This window comes from Dipodomys merriami, unplaced genomic scaffold (assembly GCF_024711535.1).
Source record: "Dipodomys merriami isolate MVZ:Mamm:240054 unplaced genomic scaffold, mDipMer1.0.p SCAF_19, whole genome shotgun sequence".
Taxonomy (NCBI): domain Eukaryota; kingdom Metazoa; phylum Chordata; class Mammalia; order Rodentia; family Heteromyidae; genus Dipodomys; species Dipodomys merriami.
Genome location: NW_027203270.1, coordinates 20,842,505 through 20,860,797, shown reverse-complemented (window position 1 = coordinate 20,860,797; position 18,293 = coordinate 20,842,505). Strand labels below are relative to the sequence as shown.

At 39.3% G+C, this 18,293-nt stretch overlaps 1 protein-coding gene and 1 non-coding gene across 2 annotated transcripts in view; both read left to right on the top strand.

The window, feature by feature from the left end:
• The window catches only part of Nsf (N-ethylmaleimide sensitive factor, vesicle fusing ATPase), a 151,177-nt gene that overhangs the window by 9,923 nt on the left and 122,961 nt on the right, over positions 1–18,293 (top strand). Inside the window, exons 2-4 of the mRNA XM_070027663.1 lie at positions 8,742–8,827; positions 10,316–10,415; positions 13,824–13,863. Of these exons, the coding sequence (XP_069883764.1) occupies positions 8,742–8,827; positions 10,316–10,415; positions 13,824–13,863 (226 nt within the window). The remainder of the gene's footprint in view (positions 1–8,741; positions 8,828–10,315; positions 10,416–13,823; positions 13,864–18,293) is intronic.
• On the top strand, positions 17,776–17,882 carry LOC138831220 (U6 spliceosomal RNA). Its single transcript, XR_011373168.1, has one exon. It is a non-coding gene; the product is annotated as a U6 spliceosomal RNA (small nuclear RNA).

The window sequence follows — 18,293 nt, the reverse complement described above, 5'->3', positions numbered from 1 at the left end:
GCTTAAGTTCAAGCCCCAGGACCCCCCCCCCCAAAAGTAATGTTGCTTAATTCTCAGGGCATATTAATCATCTGGGCAAAGTCAGAGGTTTTGTCTTTCTACTATATGCTATAGCTCAGTGGCAAGTGTGAGACTAAAGAAAAAGTCATGTGTGCTCCCAACTAAGTTATTTATCAATATATTTATTCTTATTTTCTGGCTTTTGATTCCCATGACTATTTTTGCATAATCTGTCCGGCCTCAGTCAACATGTTCAATTGATAACTTGAGCAGCACACTCAAGATGCAGATTAAGTTATATAATCTTAAGTAACTAAATTAGAAACCAATGACCAAAACGTGCCTACAAACTGCATACGAGCTTATTCCTGTAATCCTAGCTACTCAGGAGGCAGAAACATGGAAGACCTTGATTTTAGTGTGTGCTTACTTTTTTTTCTTTCTTTTTTCCTTTTTTTCTCTCCCTCTTTCACTTTTTTTCTTTTTCTTTCTTCCTCCGCCCCTTTTTTTTTTTTTTGGTGCCAATCCTGGGGCTTGAATGCAGGGCCTGGGCACTGTTCCTGTGTCTCCCCCCCTCCCCTCTCTCCAAGACTAGTGCTCTACCACTTGAGCCACAGCTCTACTTTAATTTTTTTTTTTTTTTTTGGAGGTGGTTCATGGGATCTGAACTCTGGGCCTAGGCACTGTCCCTCAACTCTTCAGTTGAGGTAGGCTAGCGCTCTACCACTTGAGCCACAGCTCCACTTCCAGCTTTTTCTACTTACGTGGTGCTGAGGAATCAGACCCAGGGCCATGCATGAGGCAAGCACTCTACCACTGAGCCACCTTCCCAGCCCAGTATTTGTTGTTTTTTTTTTTTGGTCCGGTTGTGGGGCCTGAACTCTGGGCCTGAGCACTGTCCCTCAGCTCTTCAGCTCAAGGCTAGTGCTCTACCACTTGAGCCACAGCGCCACTTCCGGCTTTTTTCTTTTTGCTTATGTGGTGCTGAGGAATCGAACCCAGGGCCTCAGGCATGCAAGGCAAGCGCTCTACCACTGAGCCAACTTCCCAGCCCCAGTATTTGTTGTTTTTGAGATATTCCTGGTTGGCTTGGACTGTAACCTATGTGTGCAGAGAGGATAGGTGTGTACCACTGTACCCAGCCATTGGGTAAGGTGGTTCCTGAGAAATTTTGTCTGGGCTGGTCTCAAACTGTGATCTCCTGAACTCTGCCTCCGAAGTAGCTAGGAATATAGGCTTGAGCTGCTGTGGCTTGCTTATTTTCACTTTTTAAATATCTATATAGCTTTAGTGTTGGCTTTTATTACTGTTTCCTTGAGGCAAGGTCAGTGTTAGAAAAGTTGTGGAATTTTTCTTGGCATTACTTTGGTAAGTAGACAGCTCCTATTTATAGGGACTTAAATTTCATTGAAAAAATGCGGTATCCTGCTTGGCTTACCATAAACACACAGATGCTTCTGGGTTCCAATAGGGAGACCTTTTGCTCACAGCATCTGTTTTAGTTGGCTAGCCAGATGATAGCTACAGAATTTCCTTTCCTTTCTTTTTAACCTGGCAGATGCACAGGTTTACAAATGAAAAGGTTAAGTTGGCATTTTGCAAAGGTTTTTTTTTTTTTTTTTGTTACTTTGGTTGTATAGTTCTGCATAATGTTGAACTATTAAGACATTTTACTTCATTGTTATCACTTTGTAAATAGCCTTGAAGTGATTAGTGCTTTGTATACATGTACTTTGAGTTATTTATTCTACAATTGTGACAGTTATGTATTGCTATATACATTTTATGATTTCAGCAAATGTTTAATGAATACTCACTGTGTGCCAGGCCTAGTACTTGCCATAAGAACTGTAGATGTACATGAAATATTGTCTCCGATCTTTAGAAGCTTTTTGTTGGTTGGAGATTTGGTTCAAGTGGTAGAGTATGTCAGGTTTCAGCTGACTTCAAAGTCTAGTATTAGGGAAAAAAAAGCAACTTTGTGTTGTACGTTTAAAACAAACATATAGATAAACAATTTAATGAAGAGTTTCTGTTTTATCAGTTAGTTGGAAAGGGGAGACATCTAATCTAGGAAGGTTTATTACAAAAAGTAATTGGCTAAACAAGGGACATGAGAAGGAAAAGAAGAGAAAAAGCTGGGTGGGTTTTGGTGGCTCACATCTGTAATCCTAGCTACTCAGGAGGCTGAGATTTAAGGATCACAGTTCAAAACCAACCCCAGCAGGAAAGTCCATGAGACTCATCTTTGATTATACACCAGAAAACCAGAAAAGGTGCTGTGGCTCAAAGTGGTAGAGTGCTAGCCTTGAGCAAAAGAGCTCAGGGACAGTGTCTAGGCCCTGATTCAAGCCTCAAGACCAACAACTACAAAAGAAGAAAGAGAGAAGGAGAGAAAGAGAAAGAAAGCATGAACTTGAAGGTGACAGAAACTCTAGGAAAATGGAAAAACTTAAAGAAGTTTAAGACTTTTTGTCCATATGGCTAAGCCATGTGACCTTGGGCAGAATGCCATCTCATCCAGAAAGCAGACCTGTGACCTTGGTTCTGTTCCTCTTGTGCTATTAGTGACTTCCAGACATTTTGAATCTCACAAATAAAAAATGTTTTTGTATCTCAGTAATACATGTTATTTATAAATTGTTTTTTTTTTTTTGTCGGTCATGGGGCCTGAACTTTGGGCCTGAGCACTGTCCCTCAGCTCTTCAGCTCAAGGCTAGCACCCTACCACTTGAGCCAAAGCGCCACTTCCAGCTTTTTCTGCTTATGTGGTGCTGAGGAATTGAACCCAGGGCCTCATGCATGCAAGGCAAGCGCTCTACCACTGAGCCACCTTCCCAGCCCCATCACATACTATTTATTTATTTATTTATTTTTTCTTCCCAGCCCCTTCTTTTTTTTTTTTTTTTTACTTTTTTTTTTTATTGTAAAGATACTATACAGAGGGTTACAGTTACATGAGTGAGGTAATGAGTACACTTCCTCTTGAACATTGTTACCCCCTCCATTGTTTTCCCCCTACCATCCCCTCCCTCCCTCCCTTCCCCGAGATTCTTTTATTTTTTTTTTAATTGTGATTAAGTGATTACATAATTTCCGGAAATTCACAGTATTGTGGAATAATGATGCTCATTTAAAGTCAAGTTCATTCTAACTTTCCTGGAGCAAATTGTCTATCACAGTCTGTAATATATAACGGTGCTCATATGTTATATACCATATATGTGATCAGCAGCATGGGGATATTTAGTAGTGGTTCAGCCAGATGAGTGGGAGTTCTTTGTTTCTTAAGTCCTGTTAGTTTTTTCATATCACCTAACATTTTGGATTTAGCATCCACTTATCAGGGAGACCATGTACCGTTTGTCTCTTCGTTCTTGGCTTACTTCGCTCAACATGATTCCTTCTAGCTCCATCCATTTCCCTGCAAATGCCATTATTTTGTCATTTCTAATGGCTGCATAATATTCCATTGTGTATAGATACTATAATTTTTGGATCCATTCATCTGTGGTGGGGCATCTAGGTTGTTTCCATATCCTAGCTATTGTGAACAGTGCTGCAATAAACATGGAGGTGCACGTGTCCTTGTATATTGGTTCCTGTTGTTCAGGGTAGATGCCTAGAAGTGGTATGACTGGGTCGTAAGGGAGGTCAATATTTAGCTTTCTAAGGACCCTCCAGACTGCTTTCCAAAGTGGTTGTATAAGTGTACATTCCCACCAGCAGTGTAATAGGGTTCCTCTTTTTCCATATCCCCTCCAGCATTTGTCGTTGGCTGATTTGTGGATGTGGGACATTCTGACTGGGGTAAGGTGGTATCTCAGGGTTGTCTTTATTTGCATTTCCTTCACCACCAGGGATGATGAACATTTCCTCATGTGTTTCTTTGCCATTTTTATTTCTTCATTTGAGAAGTCCCTCTTTAGTTCCCTTGCCCATTTAGTAATTGGTTTGTTAGGTTTGGGAGGGATTAGTTTCTTGAGTTCCCTGTATATACAGGATGTTAACCCCTTGTCTGATATATTGCTGGTAAATATTTTTTCCCAATTAGTTGGTTGTCTTTCTAGCTTGGTTGCGATAGATTTAGCTGTGCAGAAGCTTTTTATTTTAAGGTAGTCCCATTTGTCGAGTCTCTCATCACATACTATTTATATAAATTTTCAGTATAACAATTTATAGGGGCTGGGAAAGTGGCTCAGTGGTAGAGTGCTTGCCTTGCATGCATGAGGCCCTGGGTTCGATTCCTCAGCACCACATAAGCAAAAAGAAAAAAGCCGGAAGTGGCACTGTGACTCAAGTGGTAGAGCGCTAGCCTTGAGCTGAAGAGCTGAGGGATAGCGCCCAGGCCCAGAGTTCAGGCCCCATGACTGGACCCAAAAAAAAAAAAGTATGTGATGCAATTAAGTAAAATGACTTAATAGTTTAACATTATGCAGAACTGTACAAAGTAATAATGCACAAAAAGAATGTGCTCAAGATCAAATGTATACTATATTTTTAAAGTAATAGTACATAAAGCAAAGTGAGGTACCATTATTCTTTAGGTCTTAGTTTTATTGTTTTGTAATAGATCTCTTGAAGAGTATTTTTTTTTTTTTTTTTTGAGTGTCAGTCGTGGGGCTTGAACTCTGGGCTTGGGCACTGTCCCTGCACTCTTCAGCTCAAGGCAAGTGCTCTACCACTTGAGCCACAGCTCCACTTCCGGTTTTCTAGTGGTTAATTGGAGATAAGAGTCTCCTGAACTTTCCTGCCCTGGCTGGCTTTGAACCATGATCCTCAGATCTCAGCCTCCTGAGTAGCTAGGATTACAGGCGTGAGCCACTGGCACTTGGCGAAGAGTATTTCTAAAATCAGTTGTTTTGATACTTTAATGGCAGTCAAAGCTGACTCAAAATGGGAGAATTTGGTTGTATTTTCAAGATCATGATACTCTTTTTAAAAAATATTAGCCGTCTGTGGAAATATTTTATTGAAATGTGACTAGTACATTTTCTTGCAAGTTAACAACATAAAAAATAGACATTTTATAGTGTTAGTAAATGGGTTAAAAAATCACAGTCATCATTTGGATGAATTTTTTTTGTTGTTGGTGGTGGTGGTGGTCATGGGGCTTGAACTCTGGCTTTGGGCACTGTCCCTGAGCTCTTATAGCTCAAGGCAAACACACTACTGTTTGAGCCACAGTACCACTTCTGGTTTTCTAGTGGTTTATTGGAGATAAAATTCTCATGGACTTTCCTGCCCGGGCTGGCTTTGAACCATGATCTTCAGATCTCAGCTTCCCGAGTAGCTAGAATTACAGGCGTGAGCCACTGGCACCCAGCTTTGGATGAGCTTTAAAAGCAGAATATTCTGTTTCTAACTTTTTTTTAAGCATATAGAGATTAGGTTTTTTTTTTTAATGTTGATTTAAGTTATATGTGTTACTTTCAGTAGCAGAATTACTTAACAATGGAAATGAAAATTCTGTAACTCATCTATTTTAACAAATCCTTTAAGTACTTACCTTGTAGTAACCAGTGAATCCCTATGTGATTTTTTTTTTTTTTTTTTTTGGTCAGTCGTGGGGCTTTAACTCTGGGCTTGGGTGCTGTCCCTGTGCTCTTCAGCTCAGGGCAAGCACTCTACCTATTGAGCCACAGCGCCACTTCAGGTTTTCTAGTGGTTTATTGGAGGTAAGAGTCTCACAGATGTTCCTGCCTAGGCTGGCTTTGAACCGTGATCCTCAGATCTCAGCCTCCTGAGTAGCTAGGATTACAGGCGTGAACCACTGGGGCCCAGCTCTTATGATTTTTTAAAAAGAAAAAAAAAGGAGTTTGATAGCTATTTCCTATCTTTTTATGGTGTGTAGGAAAAATTGTGTATTGTAAAGATCTTGTTTGGATAAAATTAACCTTTGTGTTACCTTGAGGCCTTCAGGCTCGTCCAGTGGGACTGATTGGTAGCTATAGTTTACCTGTTAGTGAAGCCTTCACTGTTTCATATAAGATGTTACCTTGGTAATTTTATTTGTTAAATTGTGGTCGAAGCAATAGTTCTATTAGTGGTTACATTTCTCTAATTGTTTCACTTACAGTTGAGAGTGTGTCCTTTCTCAGTATCTCAAAACATTGCTCCAAGACCAAAAAAAAAAAATCTATATTTTGATCCAACTGTATTGCCTTATACTTTATCCTGGTATTTTCAAGTCTAGGACTTGCTAGAGCTTTTAGCTGTGTTTACCACTAGAAGAATAGCTTGTCACCATTTTGTTTGGTTTTTCATGTCCTTTCAGCCATCATCACTCTGCTTCATGACTTTGTACCTTTTCTCCTAGATACCTTAGGAGCTGTGGTACTAACTTTAATATAAATAGTGAAGTGTTAGATTAAGATCACCTGTGACTTCAAACATAGATGGAAAAGTTAGAGAAGCTTATCTTAGGCTAGGAATGTGGCTTAGTGGTAGAGTCCTTGCCTAGCATGCACCAAACCCTGGGTTCAATTCCTGAGTACCACATAAACCAAAAAAGCTGGAAGTGGTGCTCTGGCTCAAGTGGTAGAGTGGCTAGCCTTGGGCAAAAGAAACTCAGGGACATTGCCCAGGCCCTGAGTTCAAGCCCCCAGGACTGCCAAAAAAAAAAAAAAAGAAGAAGCAGCTTATCTTATGCTATGAATACTTAAAGGCCTGGCAGGATTTGAGATAAGTCATCTTTAATAAAAATTGGTATGCAATAAATAAAATAACTAATATTTTATTTTTGTATTCCAAAGGATTGTCTTGTAAACCCTTCAAGAACTCATAGCCTACTTTAGAGACCATTGCTCTAAAGAACTGGGATAGCTATATTAAAACTAGCCTTTTTAAATGAAGACAAAACTTGGGTGTGGGAGTGAATGCCTCTAGTTCCAGCACTTCAGAGGTTGAGGCAGGATTGTGAGTTTAAGGTTACCCTGCGCTACATAAAGAGACAGACTATATAAAAAAATAAAAACGAAACAAAAGCAAGGCAAAAAGTCATTCAAAATGAGTTATATCAAAGGGGTGACATTGATCAAGAAGCATTGTACTCATAAACTGATATTGAACCCCCTTTTTACAACCTGTGTGTTCACGTGTGTGCACATGTGTTCACATGTGCTGGTTCTGGGGCTTGAACTCAGGACTTGGGTGCTTTATCTCTTTGCTTTTTTGCTCATAGCTAGCACTCTTATCATTTGAGCCACAGCTACACTATTGACTTTTTTTTTTTCCTTCTTTTTTTGGTAGTTAATTGTAGTATCATGGCCTTTCCTACCCTGTCTGGCTTTGAACCACAATCCTTAGATTTTAGCCCCCTGAGTGGTTTGGATTACAGGCATGAGCCAACAACACTTTATACTTTTTTCTTGGTCTGTCATGGGGCTTGATCTTGAGGTGTGGGTGCTTTCCCTGAGCTCTTTTTGCTTAAGGCTAGTATTCTAGCTCTTTGAGCCATAACATAACTTCGTTTTCTGATGGTTAATTGGAGATCAGAGTCTCACAGGCTTTCCTGCCTATGCTGGCTTTGAAATGCAGATCTTCAGATCTCAGCTTCCTGAGTAGCTAAGATTATAGGCTTGAGCCACCAGTGCCCAGCAACTTGGCACCTTTTTACAACTTCTTAAGACAAGAAAATGTAAATGATTTATATAAATTTGGTTTGAGCTTTGAAGAATGAACACTGTACTCATAGACTATTACTATGCATGTCATAGCTCACTAGGAAATCCTGGAGAATGATGAAAGGGTTATTGCTAAAAACATTATTTGACTATTCAGGAAACTGAGATCTGAGGATGATGGTTTGAGGCTAGCCCAAATATCTCCAAATAACTAGTAAAAAGCTTGAAGCGGAATTGTGGCTCAAGTGGTAGAGCACTAGCCATGAGTAGAAAAGCCAAGTAAGAGCAAGAAGCCCAGATTCAAACCCCAGTACCAGCACACATACACACATTAAACAAACAAACAAACAAACCCACCACCACCATCAAAACAGTCCTCCCTCCAACACATTATTTAATAGAACATTTTGCTAGTAGCTATAGATCAAAAGAGGCATGGGGTGCTGTTTTCTTTTTAGGTATAGCTTATAATTATTAATATATTATAATTACTTTTGTTGAGAAATGTTTGATAGATTTTTTTCCTTAATCTGTATGTGGTTCGTAGCTATATGGGATCTCTTATAAAAAAGATACTTTTTCATAATATACCTTATTAAGTGTCTTAAATTTAGTTCATTGTATTTTTTATCAGCCAAATATTTTTTTGAAAATTAGTTCAAATAGGCTTGAGCATAAAAGAATTTATTGGCTCACAAACTTTCAGGTCTGGTCTCAAAGAGTTTACCATGTTTCTGTTAGTTTGTGTCTGTCACTTTTACTTTCTCTGACAGTTTTACTGTGTTTTAGAGTAGAAGTCTTACTCCATTTGGTGCTACAGCAAGGAAGAGTGTTTGCTTCCTGTGCTTGTTTATATGAAATCCTGTTGTAGCTTAGGAATGTATGGGGCTGCATATAGGGTGTGATCTACAGTATCACAAACTCATGATAAATGAGGGAAGCCAGATTCCCAAGGGAAGGGGTTGCTGTTACCACAGAGGAAGGGATGTTGGGAGTCATAACCCAAAGATGATTACTACAGTATGTGTGTGATAAAAAGAACAAGAAGGCACAAAATATTCTTTAAGGTAACAAAGCCTGACTTAATTTTATTTTCCTGATCATTGATTCTTATAGAGTATGCAAGCTGCACGATGTCCTACAGATGAATTATCCTTAACCAACTGTGCAGTTGTGAATGAAAAGGATTTCCAGTCTGGCCAGTGAGTATCTCTTTGACTATGTATTTGTATGAGTGTCTATATGTTTTACATATGTATATGTTTTAACCTGTTCAATAGTATTTTAGAAACTTCCAAAAGTCATTTTTAAGAAACTTTTGGGAACTGTTTTCTATTGCTCTTACTGAGCTGGAAAAAATGGATTAAATGCAAAAGTATGTTATTCAGTTATAGCAAACTGTCAAACTTTGATAAACTAAAAAAAAAAAATATATATATATTTTAATATATAACTTTTTTAGGGGCAGTAGTAGAGTTTAAACTCAGGGCCTTGTGCTTGCTGGGCTCAGCCACTTGAACCACATCTACAATGTTTTTTGCTTTTACTATATTTTTAATAGGATTTTACTTTTTGCGTGGCTAAGCCCATATAGTTGGAATGGTAGGCATATATAATATAATATAATAGCTGGTACAGCTATTTATTGGTTGAGATAAAGTCTCATGAACTTTTTGCCTGGGCTGGCGTTGAACAGCATTCCTTGCATTCTCTGCCTCTATAGTAGCTACGATTATAGCAGTGAGGCAACATACTCAGGCATATATATATATATATATATATATATATATATATATATATATATACATATATATATGTAATTTTAGTGGGGGGGGGAGTTGATTTCCCCCTACCATACTGGATATGCATCTATCTCACATGCATTTCTTGTTAGGTGGTTTGTGGGTATTTGTGAGTGTATATAGTGGTACTAGAGTTTTAAACACAAGGCCTTACACTTGCTCAGTTGCCCTTTATCACTTGAGCTGCATCTCCAGCCCAAGTTTTGCTTGTTTTTGTTAGAGATGGAGACTTACAGACTTTTCTGCCTGGGTTCATTTCAAACTGCAATTTTCTGGATCTTAGGTTCCTGAAGAGCTATAATTATAGGCATGAGCCCTTGATATCTGGATTCTTGTTAGATTTTTGGTATAGAGATTTATCATGAGATGATTATGTCTTATTTATATATGAGTAGCTTCTGAGTAGGGAACTGGTACAAAATTAATTAGAATAGCCTTTATTTACATCTACATGAAAGCTGATATATTTGGGTAAGTTTTTCATTTTTACCATCTTTTTATTTTATAGGCTGTAGTTTTAGCCTTTGAGAGTGTCTGCCAAAGAATTTAATAGATAGTCCTAGAAAATAACTTTATTGTTTGACTGAGATATCCTAGGTCTTCTGTCTTTATTCTGTCTTTGTGAGAATGTGGGAAATAACTCTCAAGGGAGGAAAGTCATGAAGTTTTTACTCAACATCAAGGACTCTAAATCACTGGCTTTGGTTTTTATGTACACTGAAATGTAATGAAGATGACGTTTTGGATTAGATGTATTATTTTGAACTTGTCTGGCTTCTGCTTGATGTGTGGTGGTCTGATGTCATTTTTCTAACTTGAACTTATCATTTAGAATTGTCTTCTTCATTTCCTTCAGTATGTAGTACTGACTGTGCTTTTATCTTTTAGGCATGTGATTGTGAGGACCTCTCCCAATCACAGGTACACATTTACACTGAGGACCCATCCATCAGTGGTTCCAGGGAGCATTGCATTCAGTTTACCTCAGGTAACTCATATGCTACTTTTCTTAAAAGTCATAGAAGAATCAATGCATTTCAAGCAAATAGCACCCTATAACTTCAATAAGGAGTGTTATGTTATTTTATATTTTGCTGATAGTGGGCTTGAACTTAGGGCCTGAAGCTCTTGCTTGGCTTTTTCTACTCAAGGCTAGCACTCTACAGCTAGAGCCACACCTCCACTTCTGGCTTTGTGCTAGAGAGTCTCATGGATTTGTTTACCCAGGCTAGCTTCAAGCCACAGTTCTTAGATCTCAGCCTCCTGAGTAGCCTAGATTACAGATGTGAGTCCCTGGCACCTGGTTAAGATGTATTCTTTTTTCTTTTTTTTTTTGTCACTTGTGGGGCTTGAACTCTGGGCCTGGATGCTGTCCCTGAGTATTTCAGCTCAAGGCTAACATCCTACTACTTGAGCCACAGTGCCACTTCCAGCTTTTTTCTGCTTATGTAGTGCTGAGGAATCGAACCTAGGCCCTCATGCATGAGAGGCAAGCACTCTACCACTGAGCCACCTTCCCAGACCTGCTTTGATTTTTTTTTATTGCTTTTATATGTATATTTTTTTTATTTTAAAAAGTTTGTAGTAGTATCAGTTGGCTATCTGATATTTTAATGCTAACTTCCAGGGTAACATAAGAGTCATAAAGCACTACTTTATTTATAAAATTGATATTTAATAATAAAGGCTTTGTATTGCAATAGTATCAAACTAAAGAACATGAAAAGAACATTTTTGGGGGTAGTACTGAGATTTAAACTCAGTGCTTTGTACTTGCTCAATTGGCATGCTGTTACTAGAGCCATATAGTCAGCCTGGTTTTTTGCTGGTTATTTAGGAGATGGAGTCTCATGGACTTTCCTGTCTGGAATGGTCTCAAACTATAATCTTCCAAATCTCAGCTTTATGAGTTGCTAGGATTACAGGTGTGAGCCACTGATACCTGGCTAAACGTTTTTTGTTTTGTTATGTTTTTAAATTCAAAGTATAGTCTAATTTGCTGAGCTCCTTTACAGCTGGAAGAGTTGTGACTACACTATAACTACTGGTAGATTCTGTGAACTCACACAATCTCTAACACTGTTCCAGTGCACAGTACATAATATAGGAGTGTCACATTTTCTGCTGATTCCCCTGTCCTAAACAATGCATAGACAAGCCTTACCTCCTTTTTTACTGTGCCAGTGAGCACTGATTTATTTTCTTGGAGGGAGAAAGAGAGCTGACACTCATTTGGGAGTGGGAAATCTTCATTATTTCTCTTTTCTCCTCTATCATCAAAACTACTTTTCAGGGCTGAGAAGGTGGCTCAGTGGTAGAGTGCTTGCCTTGCATGCATGAGGCCCTGGGTTCGATTCCTCAGCACCATATAAGCAAAAAGAAAAAAATCTGGGAGTGGCACTGTGGCTCAAGTGGTAGAGCCCTAGCCTTGAGCTGAAGAGCTGAGGGACAGCGCCCAGGCCCAGAGTTCAGGCCCCACAACTGGACCCAAAAAAAAAAAAAACCCAAAAAACTACTTTTCACATTTATTTCTACAGGCTAAAAGTTTGGAATATTCCAGGGTTTGCCAGTTCTCCCAAAGTTTCAGATGTGTTTTCTGCAGTAAGAGGTAGCTTGAAGTGGCTATTTCTCCTTGTTTCTCTGCTTTGTGAAAAAAAGAAAAAGGAAAAGAGGGCTGGGAAGGTGGCTCAGTGGTAGAGCGCTTGCCTTGTGTGCCTGAGGCCCTGGGTTTGATTCCCCAGCACCACATAAGCAAAAAGAAAAAAGCCGGAAGTGGCACTATGGCTCAAGTGGTAGAGTGCTAGCCTTGAGCTGAAGAGCTGAGGGACAGCGCCCAGGCCCAGAGTTCAGGCCCCACAACCGGACCCCCAAAAAAAAATTAAAGAAAAAGAAAAAGAAAAATGAAAAGTATTTTCCCTGACCTCAGTTGCTCTCTAAGCCAGGAACTATTCAAAGTACTTTCAGATTTGTTAGCTCATGTAATTCTCAAAACAATGAGTGGATATTATTCTGATCATTTTTTCGGAGTGCAGTGTGGAGCCTAAATATGGCTGCTTTAGGACCTAAAGTTTGGGTTTAACCAGCAGATTGCTAAATGTCAGGTTGGCCAGCTGTGCCAACCGGTCTTTCAGAGGCCATAGGGCAGAGGAGGGAGGAAGCTGGAAGAGGAGCACCTGTTCTTGAATGTATTCATGATGCAGCATCTTTCAAATCCACAACATTCAGTTGAGTAAGCAAACTGTGGTTCCCAGCCAAAAATTATTTCCCTCAGAGTTCTTTGTAGTATTAACAACAATGGCTAAATTACTAATTTTGAATCTATATCAAAGCAGCCTTGAATTCCTGCCTAACTGCAGTCTTCCCTGCCTCTGTATATTCTTGCCACTGTAAACAGTCAGGATTGGGGAGAGGCTAATGTGTAGCTATGAATTTCTGAGATATGAGTGAAAAAATGCCAGTATACGAAGGCAGGTTATGACATTCTAATAATTTTAATCCCTGCTGAATGGACATATAGATTATATGACTAGTTGTAATGTAGTTTTTATGAATTACATTTCTGTTTGTGGTATTGTAATAAACTGTAAAACCAACTGCAGCAGTGGGTTTAGAATGCTGACATATCTGATACAGTGGAGGCCTTGCAAAGCCCTAGATTACATACAGAGGCATCCTACTCAGGGGGTTGGCTTTATTGTGGAAAGGAAGGCTTCATATGTTTTGAGACAAGTATTCAAATTGAAACTGTAGCGGCCGCTTTCTTTCCTAGGTCCGCAAAAAGAAAGAAGTGCAAACTGAGTGGTTTAAAATGACAGAAATTTTAGACAACTGTCGCAGCAACAGGTCAAATTTAAAAAGAAATAGAAATAGACAAAAATGTTCAGAAACTAGAAATTTATTCATTCTCATGGTTTTGGAAGCTAGAAGTCTAAAACCAGTGTGTCAGCAGGGCTGTGTTCTGTTGAAGACCTAGGGGAAGGGTCTATTCCGTGCTTACTTAGCTCTGGAGTTGCAGGCAATCCCTCATGTTCATTGACCTGTAGAAACAGCTCTGCTTCTCTTATCTCATGGCCTTTTCCCTGTGTCTTTGTGTCTCTTGTTACAAAGACAAGAGTCATGTTGTTCTAAAACCCTTTTTATTCAGTTTGACATCATGTTAGTGTGATCATCTCTGCAAAGACCCTATTGGTATATATAGTCATATGCACAGATCCCAATGATGTCACCATATATATGTCGGTTGTGGGGCTTGAAACATATGTTTTGAAGGAGCACAGTTACGCACATACATATGTCTTGGTCTTGGTCTTAGACTGTCTTCCTGAAATTCCTGTTTTTTTTTTTTTTCTTGATTTTGATTGGCTTGATTTAAGTGTCTTTTTTTTCTCTTTTATAGCGAAAATGGGCTGGACTTTCTATTGGGCAAGAAATAGAAGGTAGGTATTTTCTTCAGCCATATTAATTAAGGTACGTTTTCTTATTAGGATGTATATAATTTTCTATTATTGGTTATCAGGCCTTAAACATTGATTCTACTCAGTATGGTTCTATGAGAACAGAAAGAAAATAGCTGTGCTACCTATGTCATTACCTCTTTTCAAGGATAACTGTGTTATTAGTTCAGTTCATTACAGAAGGTCATGGAGAACAATTTACTACTTTGGGGGTTGGGAAGAGTTTCAGCAGCTTAGCCATGCATTGAGCTATATATCACTTGCCCTCCCTGTTCTTTTAGTTTACTTTGCTGTTCATTGTCTGGCATTTTTGAGTTGGAAATTTTATTTTATTTTACTCTCTGTGTGACTGTGTGTGTGTTGTGTGTAGTGTGTAGTGTGTGCTGGTCTTGGGACTTGAACTCAGGCCTTGGCACTGTCCCTGATCTTTTTTGCTCAAGGCTGGCACTCTACCACTTGAGCCACAACTCCACTTGTATCTTTTTGGTAGAGTCTCATGGACTTTGCTGCCCCGGTTGGCTTTGAATCACAATCCCCAGGTCCTAGCCTGCTGAGTAGCTAGTATTATAGGCATGAGCCACTGGCGCCCAACTTGTGATTTCATTTTTTTTTAATAGGCTGACCTGGACTGTGATCTTCCTATTTATGCTTCCTGAGTAGGTGGTATAACAGATGTGAACCACTGCATTAGTTAAATTTCTACTTTAAATGGCAGTTTTTATTGCATTGTGATTAGAGAGTTGTTGTTGATAACATTTATCTTTTATGAAACTTAATGTTTTAGAACGTAATATTTAGAATTAATATGCTAGAACTTACTCATATTTTAATTATGATTGTTGTGAATGATTCATGTAAACTGAGAACAACTTATATTTTCTGTTTTCAGGGTATTGTGTTGGTTATGTATCTATCAGATCAGTTTTATTATTTTGATTAGATCTTTCAGTCTCACTGATTTTAGTTGGCTTGACCTATCTTGCACTGAGTGGCATGTTATAATTTCCTATTATTTATGTTTACTTTTCCTTTTATTTCCTTTACTCTCTGCTTCATACAGGTGGTTTTTTGTTATTTGATACACAGATATTTATAAATGTTATAGCTTTATTGTGAATTGCAGCCTATAGTATTATAAAGTTTTATGTACTTTATGTGTGTGTTTTTTGCTTTTTGCCTATTCTGGGGCCTGAACTCAGGGCCTGGGCACTGTCTCTGAGCTTCTTTTCTTTTTGTCGGTCATGGGGCTTGAACTCTGGGCCTGGGTGCTGTCCTGCGCTCTTCTGCTCAAGGCGAGCGCTCTACCTCTTTGAACCACAAGAGCCACTTCCGGTTTTCTAGTAGTTTATTGGAGATCAGAGTCTCACAGACTTTTCTGCCCAGGCTGGCTAATTCTTAGATCCTGAGGATCCTGAGATCCTCAGATCTCAGCCTCCTGAGTAGCTAGGATTACAGGTGTGAGCCACGGGTTCATGGCAACATGAGCTTCTTTTGCACCAGGCTAGCACTCTACCACTTGAGTCACAGTGCCACTTCTGGCTTTTTTTGTTGATGTGGTGTTAAGGAATCGAACCCAGGGGGGCTTCATGCATGCTAGGCAAGCATTCTACCACTGAGCTACCTTCCCAGCCTTTATGTACTTTAATATGTATTGAATTTATCTATCTATCTATCTATCTATCTGTCTGTCTGTCTGTCTGTCTGTCTGTCTGTCTATCTATCTATCTTTTTTTTTTTTTTTTTTTTTTTCCGGTTGCGGGGCTTGAACTCTGGGCCTGGGTGCTGTCCCTCAGCTCTTCAGCTTAAGGCTAGTGCTCTACCACTAGAGCTACAATGCCACTTCTGGTTTTCTGAGTGGTTTATTGGAGATAAGAGTCTTCATGAACTTTTCTTGCCCAGGCTGGCTTTGAACCTTGATCCTCAGATCTCAGCCTCTTGAGTAGCTAGGATTACAGGCGTGAGCCACTGATGCCCAGCATTCCCCCCCCCCCCTCCCGTTGCAGGGCTTGAACTCTGGGCCTGGGTACTGTCCCCTTGCTCTTCAGCTCAAGGTGAACGCTCTATCTCTTGAGCCACAGCACTACTTCTGGTTTTCTAGTGGTTTATTGGAGATCAGAGTCTCACGGACTTTTCTGCCCGGGCTGGCTTTAAACAAACTGTGATCCTCAGATCTCAGCCTCCTAAGTAGCTAGATTACACGCGTCAGCCACAGCGCTCAGCGCTCGCTGCCCAGCATATTTTTATGTAAGAATTACAATCTTTGTTTTTACTATTTTTATCTACTTGGTTTATCTTCATCCCTTTACTTTTAGCCTTTTTGAATCACCAAGTTTTAGATGTGTGTGTTGCATATAACATGGAATTAGGTTTTGCTTTATGAGATAATCTGAAAATTGTCTAATGGGCTAATTAAACCATTCATAGTTATTGCCATAACTGATGTTTAATTAAGTTCTGTCATTTTGGGCCTTAATTTTCTGTGGAGAGTGTCTAAATATCTTTATTTTTTCATATTAATAAGTTTTTTATTTGTGAAAATAACATACAGAAGGGTTACAATTACACGAGCAAGATAATGAGTACATTTCTTATCAAGCATTGTTTTTTCCTCCTTTGATTCCCCTTACCATTCGTGTCCTCCCCCCCCCCCAAATATCTTTATTCTGGAAGTTATTCACTGGTGACTCATGAGTATAATCCTAGTTACTCAGGAGGCTGAGATCTGAGGATTAAGATTGAGGGTCAAAGCCAGACCAGGTAGACGTATCTAAGAGACTCCTATCTTCAATTAAAATGCTAGGTTGTGGCTCAAGTATCAGCATGTCAGCCTTGTGATTACTTTGTATTTGTATCTCTCTTAGAGCCCTACTGTAGAGTGTGTGTGTGTGTGTGTGTGTGTGTGTGTGTGTGTGTGTGTGTGTGTGTGTGTGTGTGTGTGTGTGTGTGTGTGTGTGTGTGTGTGTGTGTGTGTGTGTGTGTGTGTGTGTGTGTGTGTGTGTGTGTGTGTGTGTTTGTGGTCTTGGACTTGAACTCAGGGCATGGGCTCTGTCCCTGCGTTTTTTTGCTCAAGGCTAGTGCTCTACCACTTGTGTTTTTTTGCTCAAGGCTAGTGCTCTACCATTTGAGCCACAGCTCTACTTCTGGCTTTTTGGAGTTTAATTGGAGATAAGAGTCTCAATAGATTTTCTTGCCTAGGCTGGCTTTGAACTTTGAACTTCAGATCTCAGCCTACTAAGTAGTCAGGATTATAGGTGTGAGCCGTGTCTGACTCTTCCTTTTTTCTTACTTAACCATTAAGAAATCTGTCAGTTCTAAATGATAATGCTGTGACTCTTATCTTTTACCTATATAAAAGTGAACATATTTTCCCTTTTTCTTCCATTTTGTTAGCAGCATTCTTTCTGCTTTTTTCTTTTTTTGGTGCTGGTTCTAGGGTTTGAACTCAGGGCTTGGACACTATCCTTGAGCTCTTTTGCTCGAGAGTAGCCCTCTACCACTTGAGCCACAGCTCCACTTACAGCTTTTTTGCTGGTTAATTGGAGTTAAGAGTCTAACAGATTTTTCTGTCCAGGCTGGCTTTGAACTGTGATCCTCAGATCTCAGCCTCATGAGTAGCTAGGATTATACTGGCTCTTCCTGCTTTTTTCAAACATAGATATTTACATGTTATTCTACCATACATGATCACCTACAATTCTTAATACTTATAACATGAGAATCTGTTACACATATGATCAGTCCTTTTGCCTGTTTTCACTTGGTTGGATGAAGCCTATCCTCTAGTTGTTTACTCCAGAAAGTATGTGTATTTGGTGTTCTTGGGTTCCTACATTAAACTTTTTCTCTATCTTTGATGTTTGAAGGATAGCTTGGCTTGATAAAAAAATTATTGCTGTGTTCGCTTCAGCAGCACATATACTAAAATTGGAACGATACAGAGAAGATTAACATGGCCCCTGTGCAAGGATGACATGCAAATTTGTGAAGCATTCCATATTTTTTTGGAAAAAATTATATTAAGTGAAGTAAGCCAGACCCAAAGAAACATAGGTCCCATGGTTTCCCTTATTTGCAATATCTAGTATATGTCTGAGTCAAGCAGAAAAGGTCAGATAAAGTGATGTGGGAAATGAACCCTAAGATATGTATTCAAATGTTTTTTTTCTTTCATGTGATTGTTTCTAAGACATTTATAAGATTATTTCTTTGTTGCTTTGTATGTCCCTCCCCCATAGTATAATCCCTGCTTTCACTGTATTTCATGTCGGTATAATTTGTGGAGGGGAAGGGGAAAAATAAATCGTTTAAATAGGGATACATTGCAACAATGAGATGTACAAGTCATTATGTCGGAAACGAACTTTACAACTTTGGTGCGGGGGGTGGGGGGGTGGGTGGGGTGGAGGGGTGGG